Source organism: Puma concolor, chromosome B2, assembly GCF_028749965.1.
Source record: "Puma concolor isolate L17-30 chromosome B2, mPumCon1.1.hap2, whole genome shotgun sequence".
Classification (NCBI taxonomy): Eukaryota; Metazoa; Chordata; class Mammalia; order Carnivora; family Felidae; genus Puma; species Puma concolor.
In genome coordinates this window covers 50,832,894-50,844,616 of record NC_141671.1, presented here as the reverse complement: position 1 = coordinate 50,844,616, position 11,723 = coordinate 50,832,894, and the positions used below count along the sequence as shown (strand labels likewise).

The 11,723-nt window shown below is 41.1% G+C and overlaps 1 protein-coding gene across 1 annotated transcript; it reads left to right on the top strand.

Moving 5' to 3' along the window:
• The first annotated feature begins 8,482 nt into the window (after window positions 1-8,482).
• Window positions 8,483-10,550, top strand: IL17F (interleukin 17F). The gene is made up of 3 exons (XM_025925846.2): window positions 8,483-8,506; window positions 8,632-8,840; window positions 9,955-10,550. Exons 1-3 carry the CDS (start codon window positions 8,483-8,485, stop codon window positions 10,193-10,195), a joined length of 474 nt encoding a protein of 157 aa, XP_025781631.2. The 3' UTR covers window positions 10,196-10,550.
• Window positions 10,551-11,723: the final 1,173 nt, after the last annotated feature.

Below are 11,723 nucleotides of genomic sequence, written 5' to 3'. Positions count from 1 at the left end.
TTAGCTTGAATAGTCTGAGCAGAGGAAGAATTTTTATGCTTGAAGAGGAGAAGAGGTGCAAGAAACTTGAAGTTTGAGGTTGACAATAAAAGCCATAATACTTTGAGGCAATTCTGACCCGATGATCTTCACCTACATTCAGAAAGGTCTGACTAACATAAATAAGTGCTCAGTTTATTTTTTGCATTTAATTCCTAGTTAATATTCTTTAGATCTAGTATATGATAACATTATATAACTGGCTATTTGATATGGAGTCAGAGGTCTGATAAAAAATGAAAATCCACAGAAAAGCCTGTTAAATTATTTAATGTTTTGATCCATCAGTTTAGATGGGGGTAAGACACTTTCATTTACACAGAGAGAATGGGCGATGCACAGTAGTTCTGGTGTGTAGAAACCTTGAAATCCTGCTTGGTTGACATTGTGGGGATCCCATAGCCAGGGCATGTGGGCTATTCTTTGATTATACCCTGATTCTGTTTTTTGAGAGAGGATCACCTTCTCCCAAGGATGTAGTGTGGTCCTTGGCTCCACCTCCTGGGAGTTTTCCTCCCCCAGTAATCTGCCCACATCTGAAAGAGTGTTGGCAAATATACCTTCCTTGGGCCTTTGCACTCCTAGATGGTTATGGGGCTGACAGTTGGCTTGTGATTAACTTTGAGAACTCTCTCAAAAACTTAATAAACTTTCATCTAAGTTGGTTCTTTTTGTGCCATAATTCCTAGAACATCTCTATGTCTTTGCTTTTTCATTGCCGTAAGTTTCCCTGTCTTGATTTAATGGTAGATTATTAGAACTACACACTTACATTCTTTATTCCGAGTCCTTTTATCCAATTAAAAGAACTTATTAGATGCTTCATTTAGATTCTTGCCTGTAGGAAGTTTATTTGATTGACAGGTTTTACCTGGCATTTCTCCCTCAAAGACTTTTTTCAATCTTATCTTTTGCTTTTGGGGGATAGAAATATTTTGGGTTTTTTTTTTTCCAAGGCTCTGAATTTCTGGACTCTTCATTTTCTTTCATTTTCTTCCTTAGGCTACCTTGCCAAATGCAGACAGTAGCATCTAACATACAACTTTCTGTTTTCTCATCTCTTCCTCTAGAGCTCTTATTGTACCTCTAGGTTATTGCAAGCAATAATTTTACCAAGTGTTTTGTCATTGCATACTGTGGGTCATCATTTCGCTAGCCTATGATTTCCTTGTCATTTCAGCCTCCTGCCTGACCATTAGAGATCATGCCACTATTTTAGCCTTTTGCTGCGGTAGAGGAGCTACCATACCCATTGTAGCTCAATTTCCATACCCATATGTATACTGCTAGGTTATGACAGCTTATCCTGATCACATTCAGCTTTTTTGGGGATAAAATCTGTCCAAGGTTGGATTTGTAAAACTAAATGTGTACGTTTAGCTATCAGTATCCCCAACCATCTCGTTATTATCTTATTGGCTAGTATATGTGTATTTGCTTTCTTTCTATAACTAGATTTTAAAATCATTAAGGTAGAGACTATAATAGTACAGTCTATTTCCTGTAAGAGTAACCCCAACAGACATGTAGCATGGCTTCCAGCACATGGTAGGGCATAAAAAGTCTTGCTAACTTGGATGTTTGACCAGCTATAATATTTTACCACACATGAGGCTGTGTGTACCCCATTCTTGGAACTACAACATCTTATGTTGTCTCTTTCTGTGGGTAGAGTGTCCTGGCTGTCAGTAAGTCGAATGACAGTTCCACTTGTATTACTAAAACTTCTAAAGGTGGTAACAGCTTGGGTCATGGGTGGTACAGGGGCAGTGAAGGCCTTCCACCATAGACAGCTGTGTGTTCATCATATAATCATTATTGTGCCCCCAGTATTTGCACATAATTTACAGTGTGAGAAGTGTGTAATAAATGTTAGATGAAATAATGATCTGGATCTGTTGATTGAGTTTGAACTTGGTGATAGCTGGTTACTAGTTTGACATCCTGATGAGTTACTTATTTTTACCTTGATGAGGGAAAACGTTGTGACTGCTGGATGTAAGAGGTCAGTTTCCTATTTACATAAAGGGCCATTTAGTTCTCTGAAGTGCAGCAAGTCCTCTTGTATTGAACCAGGCACTCTTAATTCAAAGTGACTTACTTGTTCCTTCTTTCAAGAGAGCTGGTGAAGACGTCTTCTATGTGTTGAGGTATCACTCTGAATGGAGAAGAGACCACCAAAGAAAGTAAGTAATTAAACCCACTCGATTTAATATGCTTTTAAGGGTCTATTGTATATATTGCTTTGGTAGCATGACTGATAATTAAATTTGAAAACATGGCTCTTGATTTATGTGCTGGCTTTACTGAGTATATAGAAGGACATATCTGGCATGGCCTTGGAAATTCCCTACACAGTAGGCTTAGGGGCTTCAGGCTGGCTGGAAGGCTCTGGCTAGGAGACTTGTCTTGAATCTCTATATGCATAGAAAATGTACTGTTTTAATTTAGGTCTTATATTTGGAGGTGTATATTTAGAGAAGGAGGCTGGTATAGATTATTGGGGGGGGTACTAAAGTTACTGTAAGTCCATGAAGACCTCAGAAACATATACAGAAGTATGATAGACTAAATATGAGCACAGAGGTAATGAGGAAGGGAATGATGCCTGAGAGGATGATTCAAAGAAGTCTTCTTATAGGAGTTAAACTTCTGATTGTTCCAGGGGAGAGGTGCAGAGAAGAATCCAGAGGTATGGGGAGGAGAAATATGGATGAAAGGCTCATGATCACAGAAGAATTTTGATTGGTCTTGGAGGGGCTTCCAATGAATCCAAGAGCTGCTTCCTTTTCATTTCCTTCACTTAAAGAAAATGGAGGAAAGTTGTTCAAACGTGTTGTGATAGAGGAAAATGACTTACCATGCTGGAATGTGCCTTGCCTTTTTAAAAGAGCATGTGTAGTTTTACCTGGTCTTACTGGGGATTAAAAAAAAAAAAAAGAAATTAAGATACTGTTACTTCAGAAATGTCTGTGTATCCCTAGGATACAATACCTGACATATAATATGTACTTAATAAATGTTTGCTGACTTGAACGGAACTGAGAAAAATTAACTTTCCATAGGTCATTTAAAATTATGTTAGAGCATTTAAAGGCTCTACTTGCTAATTCATTTTTGTTAAAAAAAATCTTAATCAGAGATGGCCAAGATAATGGACATTGTATGTTATATGAAAATGATTATTTATTAAGTATCAATAGGATTTTAAGCATGGGGTTAAAATAGAATTTGTTCAGGGAGTCGAGGAAACTACCTGGGGAAATAATTTTGAATCTCTCACTGATGTCATTAATTTCTTTGGTTTTGCTTTCTCACTCAAAAATGGACTAAAGATAGTCCTCTCATTTAATATCAAGGATCCTCTAAGGATGACATACCTTTCACTTAAATCATGGTTCATATCCTATGAAGGAAAGTAGAACATATGGTACATGACAAGAGTCGTTAGCCATTTGTGGAAGAACATAAAAGATCATGACAGCAATTTGTAATTTGGTTCATCTCTGTAGTAAATTAGTTAAGAATTTTGCTGTAATTTGAGGCCAATGGGGGTAGAGGTGGGGTGGAAGAAAAGGAAGATTTGGCCCTTTTTCCGCCATCCCTTTTAGGGTCCCTCTCTGATTCCCCTTCAGGAAATGTAATAGAGGAAAAAAAAAACCTACATTCGTCAGTAATTCTGGGGTAACCACAACTTAGACAGTAAGCAGGTCAATTGAAATAAGGACAGTGATTGCTATAAAACCGACAGGTGCTCTCATTGACACAGCACAGGCGACATTTGACACGGGGCGACACCACACACACATACGTACAGGAAGAATTTACTACACAAAGCAGACAACCAGAGCAAAATGACAAAGACCATCCTGTGCAACATAGCCATGGTGAGTAAAAATAATTGCTGTTCAGTAGCGGTCAGCCCTAGGATTTCAGGATAGCAGATTTCCAAGGAATTAGGTTTGATTGGGGTCTTTATTGGTATTCTTTCTTAAAAGCAGAACCGACTTTAATTTTGATCCCTGTCTGGTGGAGGAAAAAGAAAAAAATAACTAGAAGTTATAATGGGGTATAAAACAGAGCTCCTCATGTGGTGGCTTTTGCATAGGTGATTGATAGCTTGCTCACTCTTGGTGTCACAGACAGCTGAACATGATCTCTCCTGTGGCCACCATTATAGAGTTAGGTTGGTCTAAAACTCTTATTTCATGGTGAGGACTTCCAGCCTCTTAGGATCTGTACACATGTATTTTAGCCAAGGATAGTGAGGCTCCAGGAGGTTTAATGACTCCCCTAAGACTATAAGTAGACAAAGAGTGCCCAGGATGAAAGAAGTGGAACCACCCAGTGTTGAACTTTGGATAGCTCCCAGAGGAGGGAAATTGGCTGTGCCTAAGACAGCTGATTATTTTTGCATTGTCTCATTTCTCATGGAGGAGAGAGAGATGTTAGTATAATGGAAAGCACCTCTTTTGGGTCTAGAATCTTGCCTGACATCAGTCAGGTAAAGGCTGGGAAGAATATAATTTAGAGGAGCTTGAAAACAGGGCTTGGGAAATTATTCACCATATTATTGGCTTAAATAAACCCTCTTTTTTTTTTTTCTCCATTTACAAGCCACGTCATTTAAAAGAGCTTGGATTTCATAAAAGGTCATAGTATATGGTGATGATAACACCATATTTAGGTATTTTAGAGATGACCAGAAATGCAGCCAAGTGTAACAGTTTGAGAGCACATAGGCTTTGGAGTCAGTCCTAGATCCACTACTTACTAAATGTGGGATTTGGGATCAATTACTTAGCTGCTCTGTGCATAATTATTCCCCTTATCTGTAAAGGGGACTAATAATGGTATCTCCCTCATATGTTTTTTTGGGGGGGATTAATTAGTATCATAGAGAATGACTAAATCTGTACTCTGAAATGGCTTAGTTTTTAGTTAAATTGGTCATTTTAATATAACAACCAATAAGGATCGAGAAAGCATTCAATGTGTAAAATATTAATATTATTATTTTTACATCTGAGTCTCTTGTCAACCCCAGGAAGTAGATTGGGATTAGTTTCCCCATTATACAAATGAAAAAAAAAAAAAAAGGTCAATTGAGTCGAGTGATTTAACATCACTGGGTACTGTACACATAAGAACTGGGACATGAATCTAGGTTTACTGGCTTCAAGTACAGTATGCTTTTCCTCGAATGGTTCAGAGGCAAGGTTTCTAAATTCAAAGACCTTGTGTCTAAAAAAAATCTATCGGGTAGCTTTGTACTCCAAAGCCATTTCTATTTCTGGTTTGAAGTAATCTGTTGGACCATTGGCAAGAAACATGATGATGCAAGGGGCATTAGAATAGGATTAGAAGCTGGAAGGTACAGGCAGGTAGAACATCCTCAGTAAGTAGTTGAGGCAAATTCTTGTGGGCTTAGGAACTGGCCAGGCTCTGGAGCACATTCCTACAGAGGTGAGCGTACATTACAGACCAGTTCAGGAGACAAATACTCAGAATCTCCTGGGTGGCTCTGTCGGTTAAGCGTCCGACTTTGGCTCGGGTCATGATCTCACAGTTCGTGAGTTCAAGCCCCACATCGGGCTCTGTGCTGACAGCTCAGAGTCTGGAGCTTGCTTCGGATTCTTTGTCTCCCTCTCTCTCTGCCCCTCCCCTGTTCGTGCTCTGTCTCTCTATTTCTCCCCCCAAACAAGTAAAAATTAAAAAGAACTAAAATTAAAAAAGAAGACAAATACTCAGATAGTCTCAGGTGAGCCTGAGAGTCAGGCCATCAGTGTCTTGATACTGCCCACCTTCACTAGTGCATTCTCTTGCTTCTGTTCCTAGTGTATAGAACAGGAGTAATATCTGTGTATCTGCCTCATAGGTGGCCTGTAAGAATTCAAATCTATAAGATGCTCTGAACCTCTCAGAGAAGAAGTGCTGTATGTGTCATTTTCTTAAGATTCAGCAAGAGCCATATCAGAGCCCCTGCTCTGTAGTGCATAACCACTAAAATCTACAGTTTCGGATCAAAAGCTTTGTGGAGCAAACTAGAGTGATATGCAGGCATTATCTGATTTCCTGATAAAGAGCTGTGTGACCTACAATGCTCGTGCAATTCTGACACGGCTGTTCACATTGCTTAAAATGCTTGCCTCCTCTTGGGAGGCAAAGCTAAGACTAAAGCACCACGACTGGCTTTATATTGACAATAATAATGAACTTTATTATCAATGGTACTGACCACTGACACCTAGGATTGAGTCCCCTGACTGATACCAACAAGCTGGTGAACTCAATGAAGCTGTTTGTTACTTTTTGGGCATGACTCTTACCGGTGTCATTGGGATAATTAATACTAGCTCTGCCTACTTCGTGAGGTGGTTGTGAGAATCCAGTATTCAAAGAGATGTGAAAGTGTGTTCTAAAATACTCCAAGAACATAAGCAAATATAATGATTTGTTAGAAGCATGGAAATTATTGCTGAATCACATAACCATAAGATACAGTTACTTTAAAGCTTTGATAATGAAAGCGAGAAGTGACTCAGTGAATATGATACTAAAGATAAAAGATGAAAACACACAGGAGGAATTTTCTTAAGAAACCCAAGGGACGCCTGGGTGGCTCAGTCAGGTAAGCATCCGACCCTCGATTTTACGGTTGTGAGATCAAGCCCCACATTGGGTTCTTTGCTGGGCACGAAGACTGCTTACGATTCTCTCTGTCCCTCTCCCTCTGGCCCTCCCCGGCTTGGGAGTGCTTTCTGTCTCTCTCTCAAAAAAGAAAAAAAAGAAACCTTAAAGAAGTAACTGGTAGGCTTGGGAAGTTACCTAAGAACCCTCTGGTCTACAAGAGCATCCTTTAACTTTTTAAAGTTTATTTCATAGCTCTAGACAGAAGATCCATGAGGGCAAATTCCACATCTTTCCTGTTCATTGTGTGTCATTAGCACAATGTCTACTTAATGTCCCCCTGTGTTGAATACTTACCACATGCTGGCAGTGTGAATGGCAGTTAGTCAGAGTCCTGAAACTGAGTTATGGACCCAGGACATCTGACTCCAGAGCATGTATCTTGAGTCACCACACTATACAGTTGAGAAAAAGTTGCTGAATGAATGATTGATTGTAGTAGATGAAAGTAGACAACTGCTGATTATCTGAAGGCAGATCAGCCTCATTTGGGCTTATCTGGGTCAATCTTGCTTTCAACTTCTTTTTAGTGTCACCTACCTTCATACGGCAAGTTGACACCATGACCTTTCCCTTTAGTCTTGTCATTTCTTGCCTCCAGCATCTGTAAAATATAAAAAGGAGGTCTTTTAAATGGACATGTCTAATAACCTCCCCTACCTTAACCCATGGAAAGTGTGAGCCTGAACAACATTGAGCCCAGAGAATGAAAGCAACCCAGATTCAGCTCCTTTTCTGCATAATGTTGAGAGTCGGTAATGGGCCTTGTCCTTCCCCAGTAAGGGTCGGTGGTAATGGTGGGGTGAGCAGAGCATGGGTGTGACAAAAGGAAGCTAGAGAGATTTTTACCTCTTCTTTTAGATAGGTCTTCACAGAGCACTTTCTTTGTGCATTCCTGTAATACCAGATAAACTGATATTTCAATGTAAGTAGGAAAAATATATGTTTCAGAGCTAAAGACAAATAGTTTCCATATTCTCTGTAGTTGTGCATCATTAGTGGCTCTGCTTCTTTCAATTAACATGGATAATTGGAACTTTGCTATAGTTGGTTTTGCACAGTGCTTTTCTTAGTGCTTTGAGTTTAAATATATTGTTAATTTAACTGTATTGTTTTTTTTTCATTTCATTCATCCAGAAAGTATTTGTGGAACACCTGTTCTAGGACATGTTCTCCTGCAGGAACTTATAATCCAATAGGTGTATATCTGACATGAACATATTACATTTCCAGACAGTAAAGAAATGACACTTGAATGCTAGATGGCAAGTGCTTTATGGCTGAAGGAAAATGAACGTATTTTTAATTGAATGACTTTAGAGATGGTTCCTAGAGAAGGCTACCTCTGAGTGGGGCCTTGATGGAAGTGTAGGGTTTGGATAGATAGATGTGGGGGCAGTGTATTCTATGTGGAGAGATGGCTGGCTGGGAGGAAGGAGAATTCATGAAATACAAGGTTGGAACTAAAAACAAGAGCTATCATTTATTAATCCTTTATTTTTATTAGATAAATTTATAGGTACTTTATATAGAACACTAGATTTAATCTTGTGAATATTATTATGAAGGGAGTATTATAACCCAGTTGGAAAGAAGAGAAACCAGAGATTCAGTGATGAGGCCAGGTCAAGATTTAAACCCAGTCTCAGGTCCTTATAAGCTTTCTGTCCCACTGTTGAGGAAGTCTCAGACTGTGGGAGTCTCAATCACCAGGCTAATGAGTATATACTCAGTTTGGCACCCTGATATCTTCATGTATGACTATTCCCGTTTTCAGGTGAGGACCTGAGGTTCAGAGAGAAGCCCTGGTCCCACAAAAGACTGGGGATGCTGAGTTCAGCTAGAGGATGAGAGCAACTGACACCAGAGTTCCAAACCAACTCAACTTTCTCTATTTTGCAGGTTAAGTCCCTGCTGCTGTTGATGTTGGGGCTCACCCTCCTGAGGGAGGTGACAGCCCGGAAAAACCCTAAAGCAGGGGATACAGCCCTGTGCCCTCCCCTGGAGGATAACAGCGTGAGGGTTGACATTCGCATCCTCAGGCAAAACCAGGGGGGTATTTCCATCTCAAATGATTTCCAGAACCGCTCCAGTTCCCCCTGGGATTACAAGTAAGTGCAAATGAGACTGATCTTCACGTTCTTTTGAAAAACATGTTTATTTATTCTAATCATAAAGTAGAGAATTTAGAAAATATAGAAAAAAATAAAAGCCCTAATATTTGCTCTTAAAAACAGAAATCCCACTTTGCCTGGGAGCTCACAGTTTGCTTTTCTGGCTAGGTCCTCCTGTGTGGTCAGAGGTCCTACTGTTTTGCTTGTAACTTCTCATTGACTCTCTGCCTTTGCCTGCTCCACGCAGCCCTGGGTTGGTATTTACAAACTTTCTGTCTTGGAAGAGGGGGCTCTTTAAAGCAGCCCACGTAATAATCTTTGCATCTGAATAAGTGGGAGCCAGGAAAGTCCGTTTGGAGTGCTCCACTCAGATTAGACATCAGCCTGCAAGGAAAGGTGAGGAGGGCAGAGTGAGAGGCCCGTTTGGGGATGGGATGTCTAGGGTACTGTCCTGTGATGCTATCTGACGTGCCGGATCTTGGAATAGCAAGGTCTCATCTACATGCTCCAAGTATGAAAACAGATTCCAGGGACAATTAGAAGGGCTTCTGGGGCTGCCTGAATTGCTTCCCACAGGAAAGGAGTGGCAAGTTGGCTGGCATGGCTTTGCTGCCTTTGTGTCCCCTGGCAGAGCGGGTATTCAGGAAGAAACTGAGAGTATGTGGTGCCTTCACAGACCTCTGGGGCTTTGGTTTACCTCTCCAAGCAGCAGGCTTTGTAGACTGTATATTAGACTGACTAGTCATGTTCCATATCTAGGCAAAGGATGAAAACTAAATAATAGCAACAGGGCAATGAAAAAGAAAAGATCTGACATTTATTGAATGCCAATATTTCAGTGTAGCGTTTTGTGTGCATTTGTATCACTGAATATTCTCAACCATTCCATGAAAGAGACCTATGAGAATCTCCATTTTAGAGTGGAAGAAACAGGCTTTGGCAGTTAAACACCTGCCGGAGGGCAGTGTATGAATCCAGGCCAGCTGGCTACAGCCCTGGGTTGCTGGGAAATGCCTCCCTGCAGGTGAGCAGCCAGCGCTACGGGGCTCTCACTTTTGTCCATCTCCATCTCCCTTGTCTCACCACCTGCTTTCATCTGCTCCTCCTGCAGCATCACCCGGGACCCCAACCGGTTCCCCTCGGAGATCGTGGAGGCCCAGTGCAGGCACTCGGGCTGCATCAACGCCGAGGGGCAGGAAGACAGCTCCATGAATTCCGTTCCCATCCAGCAGGAATTCCTGGTCCTGCGGAGGGAGCCCCAGGGCTGCTCTCGCACCTTCCGGCTGGAGAAGGTGCGGGTGACTGTGGGCTGTACCTGTGTCACCCCCATCGTCCGCTACGTGCGCGCCTGAACGGCCGCTTGGCTGAAGAAGCTGGAAAATGCCATTCCTTACCCAGCGCTCTTCAGCCAGTCCCGTGCGGTCCCAATTTTCTCCACTTCATAGGCCTCTTGATAAGACCTGTGCGGAATTCTCAAAGCTCTGTAGTAGGTATAGTGTTAGGTTTCTGGGGCGCCTCCAAATCATAGCATAGTCCTGAGCGGTTCCACTGCCCCAGCCCCCTGAAAATGGCCGGAGGAGAATGAAGGCGCCCTTGGCCTGCTCTGTTTACGTGCAGCGATGACCACTTCCTAGCCACATCAACACTGTGATACGGTGCCACTCCCCGAGAATTCTGTTGGCAAATTGGGGCTCTGTGCCATGTGGATGAAAATGTAAAAAATACAACCACAATGTAAGAGTGTGTGGGAGGGACTGTGCAGGGTGGGGTGGGAAGGATGGGGATAAGGATCTAGGGCATATGTTTATTAAACATTTGCTAAACACAGAAGTTGGCCTGATACTTACATTTGTAAGGAAACTCTCTGTATATTTATGATATATTGGTTATATAAAATTTTAGGAGAAAAATTAACATATCTAGTACTAATGTAATAAAGTATTCATGATTGAAAAATACTTTAGGTGTTTGTTTCCAGTCTTGACCTATACTCGCAGAGCTTATAACCATAAAGATTTTGAAATTCTATATACTTATTTGTTTTTTACATTTCCTCATCAGTTTTTCATCAGAGGCTACTGTTAGAGTTATTATTATTAGTGTGTATGTGGCAGTGTGTGTGTGTGAGAGAGAGAGAGAGAGAGAGAGAAAGAGATCTTGGAGACTTTTTTCTCAGCTTTATTGAGGTATAATTGACAGATAATATTATGTAAGTTTATGGTATACAGCATGATGATTTGTCTCTCTGTCTCTCTATTTCTCTCTCTCTATAGTGAACTGGTTACCACAGTAAGGTAGTGAACACTTCCATCACCTCATATAGTTACCTCTGTGTGTTTATGTTTATGGAGAACATTTAAGATCTCTCTGCAAATGGCAAGCATACAATAAATACAGTATTGATAACTATGGTTACCACACTATACATTAAACCTCCAGAACGTATTCGTCTTATAAATAAATTCATACTCTTTGACCAACATCTTCTCATTTCTCTGCCCCCACCCCCCAGCTTCTGGCAACTACAGTTCTCTCTGTTTGTATGAGATGGAGAGTTATTTTATTATTAAGGGTACTTGGGGGATACATGGGGAATTAAGGAAAATGGTGTAAACAGAACTGAGTTTCCCTGGTAACTCTTTACTGCTCCGTCTTCCTGGCTACATTATTGTACAAAGTGAACATTTACTGGCCACTGTGCTAGCCACTGGGGATGCAAAGACAAATGCATATGGAAGGGCCACAGTGTTGGGACTGGCCGTCCACAGAGGCTCTGGTCATTGGAGCCATGCAATCCTTTTGCATCGTCCTCATTTAGATTTCTGGGACTTTTAGGGTCAGTGGTTGTCCTTCATCCATATCTTATGCTTCTTGGGGGGG